The sequence below is a fragment of the Fusarium sambucinum genome, chromosome IV, assembly GCF_050947815.1.
Source record: "Fusarium sambucinum isolate potato_lamoka chromosome IV, whole genome shotgun sequence".
NCBI lineage: Eukaryota > Fungi > Ascomycota > Sordariomycetes > Hypocreales > Nectriaceae > Fusarium > Fusarium sambucinum.
The window spans coordinates 4,800,402-4,816,308 of NC_139291.1; the positions used below are offsets into that span (position 1 = coordinate 4,800,402).

At 48.1% G+C, this 15,907-nt stretch overlaps 6 protein-coding genes across 6 annotated transcripts; 2 read left to right on the forward strand and 4 right to left on the reverse strand.

The window, feature by feature from the left end:
* Positions 1–2,918: 2,918 nt before the first annotated feature.
* Positions 2,919–3,998, reverse strand: FSST1_001623 (uncharacterized protein; the record flags this gene model as incomplete). The annotated part of the gene is made up of 3 exons (XM_083227534.1): positions 2,919–3,311; positions 3,364–3,570; positions 3,621–3,998. 3 exons carry the CDS (start codon positions 3,996–3,998, stop codon positions 2,919–2,921), a joined length of 978 nt encoding a protein of 325 aa, XP_083091805.1.
* Positions 3,999–4,432: 434 nt separating this feature from the next.
* FSST1_001624 (tRNA(Thr) (cytosine(32)-N(3))-methyltransferase) lies at positions 4,433–5,818 on the forward strand (the record flags this gene model as incomplete). Its single annotated transcript, XM_083227535.1, has 2 exons — positions 4,433–4,790; positions 4,995–5,818. 2 exons carry the CDS (start codon positions 4,433–4,435, stop codon positions 5,816–5,818), a joined length of 1,182 nt encoding a protein of 393 aa, XP_083091806.1.
* Positions 5,819–5,888: 70 nt separating this feature from the next.
* FSST1_001625 (protein-tyrosine phosphatase-like protein) lies at positions 5,889–7,024 on the reverse strand (the record flags this gene model as incomplete). Its single annotated transcript, XM_083227537.1, has 6 exons — positions 5,889–6,172; positions 6,223–6,431; positions 6,488–6,670; positions 6,720–6,795; positions 6,850–6,890; positions 6,945–7,024. The coding sequence occupies 6 exons, from the start codon at positions 7,022–7,024 to the stop codon at positions 5,889–5,891; spliced, it is 873 nt and encodes a 290-aa protein (XP_083091807.1).
* A 1,467-nt stretch (positions 7,025–8,491) lies between these two features.
* Positions 8,492–10,927, forward strand: FSST1_001626 (uncharacterized protein; the record flags this gene model as incomplete). The annotated part of the gene is made up of 3 exons (XM_083227538.1): positions 8,492–8,549; positions 8,635–10,194; positions 10,245–10,927. 3 exons carry the CDS (start codon positions 8,492–8,494, stop codon positions 10,925–10,927), a joined length of 2,301 nt encoding a protein of 766 aa, XP_083091808.1.
* A 758-nt stretch (positions 10,928–11,685) lies between these two features.
* Positions 11,686–12,629, reverse strand: FSST1_001627 (Frag1/DRAM/Sfk1 family-domain-containing protein; the record flags this gene model as incomplete). The annotated part of the gene is made up of 3 exons (XM_083227539.1): positions 11,686–12,038; positions 12,102–12,549; positions 12,600–12,629. The coding sequence occupies 3 exons, from the start codon at positions 12,627–12,629 to the stop codon at positions 11,686–11,688; spliced, it is 831 nt and encodes a 276-aa protein (XP_083091809.1).
* A 1,069-nt stretch (positions 12,630–13,698) lies between these two features.
* On the reverse strand, positions 13,699–15,242 carry FSST1_001628 (uncharacterized protein; the record flags this gene model as incomplete). Its single annotated transcript, XM_083227540.1, has 5 exons — positions 13,699–14,008; positions 14,054–14,472; positions 14,526–14,642; positions 14,693–14,821; positions 14,880–15,242. 5 exons carry the CDS (start codon positions 15,240–15,242, stop codon positions 13,699–13,701), a joined length of 1,338 nt encoding a protein of 445 aa, XP_083091810.1.
* Between the last annotated feature and the right edge of the window lie 665 nt (positions 15,243–15,907).

Genomic DNA, 15,907 nt, shown 5'->3' on the forward strand with positions numbered 1-15,907 from the left:
GGACGTAGACGTGGCATCGCCGGGAGAGAACCAGACCGCAACGAGGTACGAAAGGCCTTAGCAGCATTGCCATTGCCATTGCCATTGCATTGCATTGCGTAGCGTATGCCGTAGGGTAGCGGGCATCGTCATGAATGTCATGCAGTCATTGACTTGCTTCCTGTTTCTGCTAAGCTACTGCCGGGGCATGTTTGCTTGCTGTTTTGACACAACCAGTCGTGATCACATGGGTCATCTTTTTTTGGAGTTGAGCCCACCCCCAGATGCAACCTAGACGAGACAAGACAAGACAGGATGGGATGGGATGGACGGGATGTTCATGTGGAAAAAGGGACCATTGCTAGAAAGAGAAAGAAGACGCCGGTTAAGAATTCATTACATACCGTTTCGATATGAGTATCTTGAGATGTTGATGCTTGACAGATCTGATAAAAGCGTTTTAATATCAAGAAGTCATCCCCATAAAGAGTATGTTTTGTGTGAATCGGCAGTGGACAGTTACCAGCTTGTTTAGCGGGTATTTGGGGAAGGTGGTGGGGTGGGTTTAATCAAAGTTGCCCGAAGAGTGCAAGTTAACAGTGACTTTCTGTTTACACGAATCGTTTCAACAACGGATAGGTAATCAGACGAAATAAAAACCACGATTAATAACCAAGGTAGGGCAGTGAATCGGCCAGTCAGGTAGTAAGGTAGGGCACAAGACGAAAGGACTTCTTTCGATAGAAAAAGTTTTCTTTCCAGTCGCACGCACAACAAACGAGCAGAGGCTGGAAAGAAGAAGGAAGAAGGAAATCGAGCAAAATCGAAAACAACAGCCAAACAAAGGCAAGAAAAGTAAACAGGCGTTTCAGTTTAGGGCCAGAACTTGCCAGTTTGGATGGACTGACTCTGACTCTTCAGCTGGGCTGAAAGGATCCATGGCGGTGCTGCAGCCCAACGTTACGCAACCTCCAGTCAAGATGCACAGATTCAGTTGCGTTGCCGTTTCTGTTGCTAGGGGAGGCAGACACTGAATTCCAGTGGAGATGTGGCTAAGCCGTTGATTCATTGTCGTCGAATGATAGACTTTTGTTGCTCTGACCGCTAGAATGATATCGTTGTCTGTTAGCGCCGGAGGAGGCTTTCGGAACTGACAACTAAACACCAGAGTAGTAGTCGGCAGTATCCGTCTGAAGCTGATGCCGCCTTCTAAGTTGGGTATCAGACACTTCCAAATCTTTGACAACAGTGTAAGTCGGCAAGCTGGTCGCCTGCTGTCCCGCCTGAGTGACTTGGATGAATATGTGTCGTTCTGTTCGACAAAGGCTGTGCAACGGCATTGGCCAATTATCCTTCAGTCTTTGATCATATGTAAAACGAAGAAATCGGAACGGACCGAGGCGCAGGTGTCGCTACCCGGAGCAGTTAAATTTTCATAGGCGGTGATACCGGATACTGCTTGATACTCAATCATTGAAGCAAACACGCGGCAGATGAAAGGACGAGGAAGAAACCTGAGGCACTGGCAAACTGCAACCCTTATATCTCCATTTACTGTCATTTTTAGTTTTTCTTTTGCCCTTCTTCCTTCCGTCAACCAGAACGAAGTGATCTCCTCGCCCTGCAACAGTCCTCTTTAACCCGCTGCCCTCCATTCTGCGACTGGCTGACAAGAGAGATTTGCGCCCCATCTTCAGTGTTGAGGCCCGATAGTAGGAACCCAAAGCCAGCTCATCATGAGACAACCAAATAAGGTAAATAGGTCGCTGCAACAGTGAGCCGTTTGCAGACAGTAGTCGTTGTCTTCACTCTACCTAGAGTGAATCATAACACGTGCAAGCTCTAACCGACGATTACAGAATGGGAGTAGCATGGACCTTCCATAAACTGCTTCTCACATTCACACATACTTGCCTCAACTTGATACCACCCAACTAAGAGTATTCGACATCAAATATCAGCACTTGCGTCTTCCCGCAGAGCCTCCACCATCCAGAGGTGGCCAAGTGTACAGTGGCGAAGGCACGTCAAGATTTAACGACATTTCGAGTTTGATTTGACACCCTATATCTTTGTATTTTATCATCTGCCATTGAATATCGGTCAAACAGCCATGGTCGATTCATGTTCTTAGCATTGATGCATGCTTCGAAATCAGTTCAGAGTAGCAATCCCTAAATTAAAACCGAGAGATCTGGGGTGTATTGATCATCGTCCCCGTTTGCACCATGTCGGTTCTTCCGCAAGACTCGGCTGTTCGTGGGTGATCCATAAAAAGCGGCCATCATGAGCCGCCAGGGGAACAAACATGATGCTACGCATTCAACGTGGAGACAATCCACTCTTGATTTGGAGTCTCGATGCCAATGCTATTCACCACGATGCAGCAAAACCAGCCGAGGTATCATGCTGTAGTCTTGATGTCCAATACTGGTCTAACTTGACGCCGCATAGACATCACGTGTGGAGGAAAACAAGCTCGCTGATAAAGATAGGTAAATTTCTGCCTAAACGTTCAACGAAGTCAGCAGAAGTATTGAGTAGTCCCAATCCCGCAAACTCAGCCTATCTCTCCTGTGAATAAACTCGATCATCTTCCGTTTGGAACCTGGGTGGACCCCACCAGCATGTCCTTGTATGGCGCCACGTCCTGAATGCCCAGCAATGCCCAACTCGGCGTTGCTGCCTCCACTTGTAAGTCTTTAGGGGCCTCGAAAGGCCGCCATAGCCCATGTTGTGCATGCTCTGCCACTTCCACCTTTGCAGGCCTTAGACTTTTAGGAAGCGAGCTAATCGCGCACCTCATCCGGTGGGAGAAACCCTCTTGGCAGACTGGCGGTGCTTATCTTCACCTTGTGCACACTGTTTTGGAGTCACGGCATCTGCAATGCAGCATCCTAGCCATATCATTGGGTCTAAGCCCTTGCTTACATGATCGATCACCGGACAACCTCTGAAGACGACTTGTCAAGCAACTCCCGAGCAGCAGCGATCTCATCTGCATTGTACCCCTGCCATAAAGGTTCCCGAGCTCCGTATCTGCGGACAATCTCTGCTAACTTCTGAGTAGCCGCCTGGTTCAGCTTTTGAAGAGTATCTTGGTCTGGTAGAGAGAATCCGTCGTCTTCAGGTTGCTGCTTCTTGAACTTGGTGGCTTCGGTCAAGATTTTGTCGGTGACCTTCTTCAGACCGTAATATCCTCGGAGGTAGTCCTCGCAAAGTTCAATACTTCGGCAGAACCGCTTCACTGAGCTTGCAAGATACTTCTGAGGAGATCCATCGCTTGTCTCGTTGGCTGCCATCAACGTTACCTCACCCAGCTTTGCGTGCAACTATAGAGCAGTGTCAGCCGTAGTCGGTCATGAGGAAAGGGGAGTAACATACGTTCCACGCATTAGGTGCTAGTACAATGACCTCTTCTAGGGCATAAATAGCTTGGGAGTACAGGCCTTGTGAGAGGTAGAGATCCGAGAGCTCTGCCCAGCTTTCAGCGTCAGTGGGGTTGAACTCGAGCAACGATACTAATGACGAGATCGCCTCAGGCGTCTTTCCCATAGATCGCAAAAGGGCTACTCGTCGCTTGGCGATATACTTGTGTCTGTCAGTACAACATCTTGGTATCCACAAAACAATATGCTCACAATGTTTGTGCCATCCTGTTGCAGGATATCCTCGTATTCCTTTAGAACTGTCTGCAGTTCATTGTTGTTTGTTGCCTCTGCCTCTTTAATAAGACCCTTGAGTGCCATCACGCGTTCGTTCTCGTCTCCAAACCGCAGGATTAATCTTTCCAGGCACAGATGCGCTGAATCGTCGTCCCCCGTCTGGAGACATGTAACAATGAGGTTCTCATATATTGTCCATAGTTCCACGGTTTCAGCCGCTGAGAAGAGGGATACAAGAGGCGATGCTGAGAAAGCCTTGGGGTTGCTCTTCAGGATGGCGGGTGCTTGTTGCGCCAGATGGAGAGCTTCAGCTGGCGATAGCTGAGGTTGCGGTCGGGCGAGCAAAGTAGCCATGTTGCCGTTGTGGGATGAACTTGATCGCGTCGATGTGGTGAGTAAGAATTTCGATGTTATAGAGTTGTGTCGCTTCAATATGGCCGTCGAGAGTGTTCGGGTTGATGATTGACTTCACAATGATACAGCTCAATTGGACACAGGAGGCTTAATGCTACGTGCACCAGCTGGGCCAGGTCGCTCGTGATTGGCTGTCTGTCATGGAGCTGCTGGGTCGGAATATTATAAATTCCGATAGACTCGGCGCGCTCTTTCATTGGCTACGCCAAAGTCCCACATCAAATATTTGAAGACAAAATCCATCTTTCCACAGAAATTTTTCTTGATTTTCGAGCATCCTTCATCCTCACTTCGACAGTGCCAAATACAAGTGCTGTGACAAGCACACTACTTGCGCCTGCGAGTGCATGCTTCAAGGACATAGCAAGTCCAAGATGGCGTCTTCAACGCTAAGTGGTGAGGCCGTTGCGAGCCCGACACCCGAGTCTATTCCTGCTCCTGTTCAGGAAATGACCGCGTTGAACGTCAAGGATCCGGTCGCCGAGGCCGTCATCGAAGCCGTCGCCCCCGAGACCGAGGCTAATGAGATGCCGCCTCACCGATCGCATGATCCCACCAATAACTTGAAGCGGAGTGATCCCTTCCAGTTTGGTAGCCGGTATCTGAGCGAAGCAGACGATGTTTTCGAGTTCAATGCCTGGGATCACGTTGAGACTGACGATGCATACAAGGAGTATGCGGAGCAGCAATATGCCAAACAGCGCCAAAACCCTGTCTCGGACTTTGAGAAGAGTAAGTCACCACCCAAGCTTTCACATCGATCTTTTTTACTCCAGGTGCTTCCTGATGATACAACACCAATGCATAGTTCATCTGATACTACTGAAGACAAACTATTCCTTCTTATTCTTTCGCTCCCATCTGACTCACACCTAATACACTCTTTTTCAATTCTGCAAACTCAAAACATGAAGAGTCGCTAACATGAAAACTCAGGAAAATTTAGTCAGGACCCCGCTAGATGGTGGAATTTATTTTACAAGAACAATGCCGCCAATTTCTTCAAGAATCGCAAATGGCTTCAGCAGGAATTTCCTGTTCTAGCCGAGGTAACCAAGGAGGATGCTGGTCCCAAGCTCGTCTTGGAGATTGGCGCAGGAGCTGGTAACACGGCTTTCCCAGTCTTGGCCGAGAATAAGAACCCGCAACTGAAGATCCATGCCTGCGACTACTCAAAGACTGCCGTAGAGGTCATTCGCAAGAATGAAGCGTACAATACCGACTTCATCCAGGCTGACGTATGGGACGTCGCTAGTGATAGCCTACCACCTGGACTCGAAGAAGGTTCCGTAGATGTCGCCGTACTTATTTTCATCTTCTCTGCATTGTCGCCTGATCAATGGGTCAAGGCCGTTGATAACGTTTACCGAGTTCTCAAGCCCGGTGGCCTGGTCTGCTTCCGAGATTATGGAAGAGGAGACCTGGCCCAGGTTCGGTTCCGCAAGGGTCGATATCTGGATGAAAACTTTTACATTCGAGGCGATGGCACCCGTGTCTACTTCTTTGACAAGGATCAACTTTCGGATATCTGGACAGGCAAGAATGCCAATGACGAGACCCCAGCAGCCCTAGAAGGTGGCAGCGATACCCCTGAAAAGACTGATACTGTTCAAAGCACAGACGCAGAGGAAATTAAGACAGAAGAATCATCCCGATTCGAGGTGGAGAACCTTGCTGTTGATCGACGATTGCTCGTCAACAGAGCCTCAAAGCTCAAGATGTATAGATGCTGGTTACAGGGTCGATTTAGAAAGAAATAGAAGACAACACCCTGAGATGAACATCCAATTCCCCCTCATGTGATGACGTCCCCTGCACTGAACCTTGGTCTCAGTAAAGCAAGACATCCCGTAGCTTGGCTCGATCATCAGAACCAAATCCGATGCCATCTAGGTACGCATTGAGCCCACCATACTTGTCGTCAAGGTGTTTTTGAAGGCCAACAATCATATCATCAGCGGTGTGAAGCCATTCATCCGTCAAGCCAATTTCTCGAATCTCAATAAGACGCTGTTCTCTCTCGGGAACAAGTGCCTCATCGCTGAGACCATAGTCGTACTCGATGGCGGAGATAGGCACGTCCAGGATCATGAGCACCAAAGCACAGATGAGGCCTAGGCAAAAGTTAATCCCGGTGCAAAACGAAAAGACCGCTTCCCCTTACCTGTTCGGTCTTTGCCTTGGGTGCAATGAACAATGGAAGGGAGAGCTGATGGGTCAGCATAGAGAGACAAGGCCTCGTGGACCTCCTTGGTGGACTGGTCGAGCGTATCTAAACCCAGCCCTATAAGCCCACGTGGGATCATAACTTTCTCTCCGATGATATTTATGGCTTCAGTACGATAGCCACATAGAAAGAGAAAAACAACGCGACTGTAGGAAGGGGTCAGTGTTTCTGTACTACAAGTGATTGCTTCTTGATAGCTTACAAAAAATCCCACCATGATAACTGACTCAGAAGAAACAGCTCGAACGGGCGGCCTGTGATCTTGACGTCTCGATAGTTCAGACCAGAGATTTGGAGTGGCTCAGCAAGGGCTTCATTAGACTTGACGAGTGCAGGAATACTGGATTGCTCTTTGCGCCTCTTGGCTTGGTTGAGGTGTTCAGTTCTGCACGTGTCAGTATACAATCGTGATGTGTATAACCTGAAGGTCTTACTTGGTTCTTAGGTCAATGACTGTCTTGACGCCAAGACCATCCCTGATGAGTTGTCTGTCTAGAAGGGTGGCATCATCTCAGAGGTTCTTAGCATGCTGCATATGTCCATAAAGGTGCTGTCCATCCATACCTGGTCTTGCTGAACGGTAGACCAAGCCCTCACGAATTCGTCTGACATGTGTGAGTCAGTTTTTGCAATATATCGGGGATGTCAATGTGTGTTACCTTGTACCCAAGAAGTCATTGACCGTCTTACCGACATCACGAAAATTCAGGACATTCTGTAGACCAGCGTGAGAAGTCATGGTAATGCCAAGAAACCTGTTCTCCCAAGACTATCAGTACGGTTGATCTAAGGGTCTGGGGAGTCAAGTAATCGTGTCGTGGCTTTCTGGGCTGTGCGAATGAAGAGAAAGAAAGGGACGGGAGAATAGTTAGTGTGTAACACGGACTTGAAACCAGGGTTTTTGCAAGTCGATCAATGGAGCGAAAAGCACCGCAAGAGATCGGAGGGCTCAAATCAACCACTAGAGGAGGGCTAAAACAAACTAAAAGAGCGAAAAACAGCGACGATCTCAATATCACTACCGAAAGCACCGAGGAGCCATTCCGAAACCAAGACAAATGAAAGACAAGACGCACCGTTAGTTCTCAGGTGAGAGAGGACCAAGGTTTCAGGCACAGGACTTTGGTCTCTTCTGCAATCCAATTGAGGTTGAAGGGGATAAGACGCCTCTTTTTTTTTTTTGAATCCTTTTCCGTTTAGGGCCTCTTCGTATCCAAGGTCTGTAGTTCAATGTCTTAATTTAGTTGATGTCAAAATAGTGCCAATGAAGAAAGATGTCTCCCATGAATAGACGAGACTAAAAAAATGATAGGCTACTCTGGTACAGTGCGGATTGATAGTACTACAATAGCCATGTGTATTGTCTGATGATACATGTCTCCATGTTGAGACATTTAGAAACCTGGCGGAGCTGAAGAGATTATAGACGAGTACTGTCGAGACTGTTTCTCATCGTGACAAACAGATTCCATCACCTACACCCAAAGCCGAAGAACGAATAGCTTTGTCACTGTGCGAAGCTAACAACTAGCGCCGACACCTGAGATCATCGCCAAGGTCGATGTGACGTCATAACTAGCACTATCTGGGGTAGCGTATCGCAGGGCCGGGAAGGGAAAGAGCTACGGAAGTGACCCTGACGTAGGTATGCTTGCCTTTGAAGGAAAGGAAGGAAAGCACCGTCTCGGGGCCAACGCCATTAGAGTGAGGACTCCAACGCCAGCGCCACGAGGGTCTCACAGCATCATCGTTTATGTTTGTAAATTGAATAAATCTTGCTTTTACCCGTATTCCTCTGTCTAGCTCTATTTCTCCAACTCTTCCACGCTGCTTCGACTTGAAATCAACCATCCGATATACATATTCATCACCACCAAATACCAAAGTATTTTATACTAAGTCCTCGTACCCTTTATCATTATTCCCTGTAAAAAGACAACCAGGTCCACAAGTCAAGCAATTCCCACCTCAAGACGAACATCCGGCACACCCATGTATAAGACAGATACAACAGTCAATTAAACACCAAACGACATCAAATCGGCCAAGATCCTTGGAAACACATCCCAAAACTCTGCCACAAGGCCTCGCGGCCCTGCAAAGACTCTCTTCCCCACGCGCTGGGCGCATCGCGATCATCAGTGCAGCATCCACTCGTTGCTCCAATACGAGTAGCTGAGCAAGCACTCTTTTGAGTCGCACTACAATGCCCACCACATCCCAGCAGCCAACCATGATCCATTCGCAGCCGGCAGCGGCTCCAGGTATGTACCCAAGTCCCTTATGGCTGACACTCGTCATCCACCTGCGGCGTGGCCTAACACATTCTGACACTTATATGCTACATAGGAGCCAACAACTCGGGTCGTCTCAAATACGCAGATCCCCGAGATCTTCCTAGTTATCCATCTGCTGGCCTTCGTCCCGACGGTGCTGCTGCGAGTGCTGCCGCTTCTCTTGGATGGTCTAATCAAAAGCCTATCGAACTCTGGAAACCCGACAAGACGTCATCCGCATCCGCAGCTGCCGCTTTGGCAAAGAATTATAAGATGGCACCATCATGGGAACCAGCATCCAACTCCGACGGCCACAAAGCCGCACTTCTAGCTGTTGGCTCAGCCAACGCTGCACTAAACCACACACCAAGCCATCAAAAGACACATGAAGGTTGGGGAAGTTCTGCTGCTACTCAAGCCGTGGGTTCTGCTACAGCTGCGTTGAATCGAGCATCAAGCCAACAGAAAGCCCATGAAGGATGGGGAAATTCGGCTGCTACTCAAGCATTCAACGCGAACCGAACAAACTCTATGCGACAGGCCAATCTAGCGTCACCCGACACTTCACTGCAAGGGCAAAAGTCTCTTGCTGCAGCGAAAGGAGCCATGTCGACTACAAGACGACGAGCTAAATCTACACCTTCAGCTCCAGGCAGCGTTGCCACATCGTCCCCACAGCCCAATAGACGACCCGATGCTCTTAGCGGAGCTACCCTTGCGCATAGGGCAAGCATGAAGTCCAAGCCAGCAACCGATAACGCAGGTGCTGTGCCGGTCACTACCATGACTCGCAACATGTTCACGTCGAACCCTCCGGTTAAGCCAGAGGTGGATGAACGACAGAATAACGAGCAGCTTCATGCATCGGCGGTTGCAATGGCTCGAAAGATGTACCTCTCGCAGCAAAAGATAATTGACGAGGCTAAGGAAAATCAAGGACGAGACTCCGATATAGCACAGCCGAAGCCATATGTCAATCTCCAAGATGCTGCATACAAGCAAGCCCAAGAACGATTGGCCAAACTGGAACAGGAACACCAGAAAAACCGAGACTTTCAATCTTACTATGGAAATGACTCGGCATCTCCAAAGCGGCGGTTCACGTTGACAAAGCTGCGCCGTCGATCTTCTAGTGACGGCGACATCAACGACCGTCAACAGTCCGAAAAAATCCGGCAACAAATGTCACTTTTCTCTAACAAGCTCACAGAGGTCGACCAAAAGAAGCGTCAAGATGACCGTAACGCGCTGCTAGCTGCAGCGCAGCGCAACGTCACGGCTCGACTACAGGGTATGGATGAGAAGGTGTATAATGAGACTGGTCAAGTGAATCCTGCTTTAATGAGTGAGTGGGAGGTCAAGGCTCATCGGATGGCGAATGCTAGCCACGAAGCTCGCAATGAGAACAAGGGCAAAATTAACATCGGAGGTGGAAAGTTCATGGATCCTCATGATGTAGACGCTATTGCAGCCAAGAGGATGCAGCCCATTTTGGATAACATCAATGAGAAGGCCGAAATTGAGCGAGAGCGCCTTGCCACGCTCAAGATGGAAGAGGAAGCTAGGAAAGCTGAACAGGAGAAGCAAAAGGCGCGTGAGCGCGAGGTCAGAGAAATCAACAAGAAGCTCAAGGGTATGTTTGTTAAAGTGAGCATTCATGATTTTTGCTAACGTATCGAACAGATCAAGAAAAGCAGGAACATAAGGCAAAGAAGGCTGAGGAGAAGGCTGCCAGAGCGGAGGAGAGGCGCCAGGCCAAGGAAGAGAAGCTAAAGGCTAAAGGTGACACAGCGGTTTCTGGCGAGGAAGCTATTGACGACGGCGAAAGCACTCGAAGTGAGGATGCCGCCTCGTCCTCTATTACAGCAGCCGCGCCTGGTTCGACTGAAGAGGATGCACAAGCAGCTATTGACACAGAAACGGGCAGCACCGAGCGGGGCCGAAGAAAGCCCAGTGACGCGACATCACCGACATCCAAGGTCAAAGGGTGGATCAAGAATCGCTTCTCGCGAGGCAAGTCTCTCGGAGAGAAGGATCGCGAAAGCCAAGGCGATAAGAGAGGAAGCTTCGTCGGTGGCGCCGCTCTGAGAGACCCCGACACCAACCACAGTGCCACAAGTCTCGACAACCGGGCAACAAGCATGCGAGACGTTGCACTTGCCGGCCGTGGCACAAATGGCGAGTCGAGGTCGAGCGACCGTGACATACTACATGATTCACGTGGTGTGAGTCCTGTAAGTAGTGACTCAGATGATGACGAACAAGTTCCTGCCATTACTCCTCCCCCAGCGATTAAGGACCCTGTTGCACGACAAAGTCACAGTCCCTCAAGAGATTCCAGGTTTAGAGAGAACTTGGATAATTGAGCAGACAATACGCCAAGACAAAGTTACGGATAATGAATTGGGTTGGGCAAGTTGATAGGATAGTGTTTGGGCGTAAAAATCGGGTTCCCTGGATTCCTGTTTCTTTGAACGTTGGAACGGTTAATAGCAAAGCGTTACGGTTCACAATTGGCCGCTACTAACGGTAATATATTGTACTACAAGTAAGGATTGTATTTGACATCTTGAGTTGAAGGAGTTGTTTTATTCGTTGATGTTCCAACTATGACGCATTTCATCGTGAAATACATCAAAATTGTTGTCATATTCATGTCGTTGAGGCCGAAGCTTCCGCAAGAGAGTGTACGGTTGGTAAAAGATGCGAGATAAGAGATGAAATTAGCAAGTCAGTCTATACTACTTAGACCACACTTCTTGCAATACTGATTTTTGTACCATACCTCAGGAGCCCAGCTTTTCTGCTACCCACTGGGACATCTACCAGGTCTCGCACAAGTGAAATGAATAGTTTTTATGAAAATGTTGATACATGTTGTTAATTCTTGTCTAAGCAAAACTAATAGAAACATTATGCAAGTCTCTCTTTCTAATGATGCAAGCCAATTCCAATTTCCAATCCAAACGCCATGCAAAAGGGGGAATCATTCCGGCATAAGTCCATATAACATGAGAAGTAGTGTATGTAGTGGTCAAATTTAGGTGAGCTTGAGTGCTGCCCAAACATCAAGTTTGACATGCGATCGCTGATTTTGGTGCGATTTCTTGGGTAGCAACTTCAATTAGAAGTCTCTGGGAGGAGGAGCATTCTGGGCCATCTCAACGTCCCGCCTGTCGTTAACGTTGCTGCGCGATCCTTCGTAGCTTGGGTTGCTGGAATCGACAACGGCAGAAGGTACGTACTTCTGGTGCCTGGCGTGACGGGGCTTGGTACGGATAGCAGGGTACAGGTCGATAACGAAGGAGATGGCGTAGAAGGTGAAGATGAATGAAATGACCCATTCAAGGATGGCGGCGGCATTTCGCTGCTTGATGCGGCTGGTAACACCAAAGGCGATGATAAGAGCGACTTCGACCAAGATGAAGGTGAGCTTCACCCAGAAAGAGATGCGAAGGACGCGATGCTCCCGGTAGTCTTTTGAGTCGACTGGTCAGCGACTTGTTTCACCAGGTTAAGACAGATAGACGCTGGACTTACTAATTCCGAGACGCTGATACTCCCAGCAGATAAAGACAGCAGAGATCAGGTAACCTCCAATAAAGAGAGCCAAAAAGGTATGGTGCAGCCTAGTGTATTTGCCAGTGCGGAAGATGGACAAGCAGATGAGCCCGACAGTACCGACTGCAGCAAAAGCGATCGAGAGCCAGGTAAGGATCTTCTCCATAAGCGTCGTGTTGGGCGCAAGACGACCCCTGTGTCGCAGCCATCGCTCGGAAAGAAAAGCGGCGTCGAGGAAAATGGAAGTGAGGACGCATCCAGCGATGAAGAGCGGCCACAGACGGTCAGCGCCGACGTTTGAAATGTATGCGACGTCGGAGTGGAGAGACTGCGTAGGATAGCGACGACCATGTTGATTAATTTGCCATTCCAGTAGGAGACCCAGAAGCATCCCACACCAGACTAGGCCTGAGAGTACTGGAAACCACTGTTCTTGTTAGAGATATTCGTCTGGAGGGAAGTGTAGTTTCAGCATACCCAGTACGAAAAGACGCCTTTCACAGCCATTTCGAGTATATGTTGTGTTGTGTTGTTGTGTGTTGTGGTGATGTAATTCTTGGTGTTTTGATGAAAGTTGGCTGGACGGGCAAGTGATGGTCAATCAAGTCCCGTATATACAGCAACCGACTTCTAGCCAAAATGAAGTGAAACAAAGAATAAAAGAGGAGGAATGAAATATTATAAAAAAAAAGAAATAAATAAATGTACGTGCAAGGGTATTAATGGTGTTATAATACTTGGCAATGTTATGGGTCCCTGTTACGCAACTCGGGGACGTCCCCTTGTTAATTCCAAGCTTTTTCCCCTCCCCTTGCTTCAGCACTAGATGTTTTAGTCCCTAGTTATATGATCGTCATACATAAAACTCCACTGCAGAGAGGCTGAGAGGATAGTAGTGACATAACTGAGAGATCTCGGGTCCTCGGAGTGGTCCGCGGATGATTCCCTCTTCCAATCTCCGGGATATAAGTCCGGAAACCCTTCCTCAGCCTTGCCATCATGCGTAGTCACGAAAAAGCCAAGAATGGCTGTGGTTTTGATGACTTGTTAATGGTGTTACTTGGCATTGGCGCGGCGTGACAGGGGTGACGCGGCAGTGAATTGAATTAATAACTACTTATTACAGATCTTGTGGCGCAGAAGAAAAGAACATGAGATGATTATAAATTCTCCATTGAGACTAGATGCTTGAGTCTAGTTAAGTCCTCTCTGTCGGTAGTGACAGTCAGAGAGAGCGAGAACGGCAGAGAAAGAGAAAATAGAGAGAAAAAATGACATCACTTGACAGTTACATCATGAGACATCGTCACAGCCCAAAATAAGCCTTAGCCAACGACGTCGACAAGTGGAGTCTCCCTACACCCCTTTCAGCTCTTATTTCTAATCACTATACATAACTAATGCCTGCACGAATCATGAACAGCACGTTACAGGGGCCTCTTGAGTCAATATCAATCATAATAAACTTGTAACATTTAAACAGTAAAACCTTGACTTGAACTCTCCAGTGCCAAGTTACTGTAAGAGTCAAACCGCACAAGTAAGTACCTAGTTACAACAGCATTATGAATCAATTTCAAGCCTCCTCCTTCTCCTCAAAACCATATTCCCAGCGACGATTGCCGTTGTAGTAGTTGTAAGGGCTGCGGTGTGGTGAATGCCACTTTGGTGGTTCTGGTGCGTATCCCCTGTCCCAAGCATACTCCTTCAATAGCTCTCGACGAAACCACTCCCGATCCGTTGCATTCTTCTTCTTCCTCTCCTTCTCCCTATCTTCTCTCTCTCCACTCCTTCTCCCTCTGTAGGTTACGATAGGCATCATAAGGGTTATCGACGTAGTGATTGTTAGTGAGTAATTGTCCTTGTCCACGAATTGCCAATCTCGGCTACGAACAGAAAGATGGTTATAGTGAGACTAATCATGCTTGTACTCGTCGTTCTTGTCCTTGTTGTCGTGCTTGTAGCCATCATCGTGCTTATACTCGTATTCCTTGTACTCGTCATGCTTGTACTTGTGGTACACGTGGCCGTGCTTGTGTCCATGTTCGTGAGCATGAAGATGACCATGACCGTGCTTGTGACCGTGATGGTGACCGTGATGATGCTCGTGGTGGTGCTTTAAGACCTTGACTTCCTTGTTATACTCCTTCCCCGAATTCTCCTCTCGAGGGTCGCCGTAGGAACCCTTGTTCTCAAAGTCCTCGCCGGTGATCAGAGGAGTATAGATGAACTTGCTAAAGGCTTGCTGGACGCTGCCTTTGGTGCTGCCGTCGTTGGCACCCTGCTTCTCCATGATGATCTTGAGCGTCTTCTTGCAGCTGATGCGGCGACCAACCTCATAAGTCAGGGCCTAACAAGTGTGTAAGCGCAAATGAAAACAAAGACCAAGCAAAGATCACTTACGTAGTTGGCAGATCGAAGACTGTTGATAGAAGTAAGGACGGGACGATCAACCTCACCCTCAAGATGCTTGGTCTTGTGCTTGAGTACCTTGAGAAGGCGGATCAGGGCGTCGGCATACTATCAAGCCATTAGCATAATCTTCTCAACAGTCGAGAATAAAACCGTACGCCAAGGTAGCAGTCAATGATATAAGACTCCTGGCCGCAGCCGAAACACTTCTTGAGTGTAGTGTAATCAATCTCCTTGTCATATACATCAAGACGGTGCTCGAGCTTGTAGATGTGATAGACGACTCCCTATATTTCACATGTTAGGATTGCCAAACACTTGATACAAGCTATTCTCTGAACGTACACTCCAGCAAGATTCATCATTGCCGCAATCCTTGGTCTGGGCAACGTGGATCACCTTCTCAACCTCGTCGGTGAGTTCATGGAAGTCCTTGCAAACCCTTTCCTTGGTAAGAATATGGCAAGGCTTGATAGGATGCTTATGGTGGACGTGGTGGACGTGTTCATGGGGATGGAGATGCTTGTGCTTATGCTTGTGATCCCCATGATGGTACTTGTGCACTCCATGGTAATGCTCTCCGTGGTGCTTGTACTCGTGGTGTTTGTCGTAGTCGCTTTTGCCAATCTCCTTTGAGCTGTCAGGGATGGCAATGCCAACAGCAGCAGGAATTGCGCAAAGCGCAACGAAAGGGAGTGAAAGTCTCATCGAAAAAAGACTTTGGGAACAACAAATTAATGCAAAGAATGTGTGATTAGGGTCTATCAAATGAAGAATGATGCTGATGATTTGAATTAAACCAAGATGAAGGCCCAAATGCAATCTTAAATAAACTCATCTTCTCTGTAATCGTCTCCTCTTCCAATCAACCGTGCATCTGGGCTGTCATCAAAGAATCATCGACATATGCCCATGAAGCCTCAATGGTCGGAACTTGGTCCTTGATCAGCCTTTGCGAAGGCGATGGCCTGGTGCTTTGAACAAAGTCCCGGTGGTGCCATCGATTACAACGTGTCCTTTTGAGCACAAGTCCATCTATATCAAAGTATGAATTACTTCATGGTTCGAGTTTCTATAACAACGGACCTTCTAAGGGTCTCCTTTGAGTATTCCCCTCACGGCGCCTCCATGTCGAGGCTTTTTTGAGGTATTAATGATCAAAAAGGCGCCCGAGAAGCATCATAGAAGTATCGAGGCACAAACGCCAGATCATATGCCCAGGATCCCCTTATCGTAATTCGTGGAGAGCAACTTTGCTTTATCAATAACATGAGTATAAACTTTGAAGAGAGGCCGAAGAGGCTGTGGCATATCGCCACCTGTTGCTAGGCATAATGGTCTCTGGGCCAGAATGGGATTTTGAAGCTGAACGC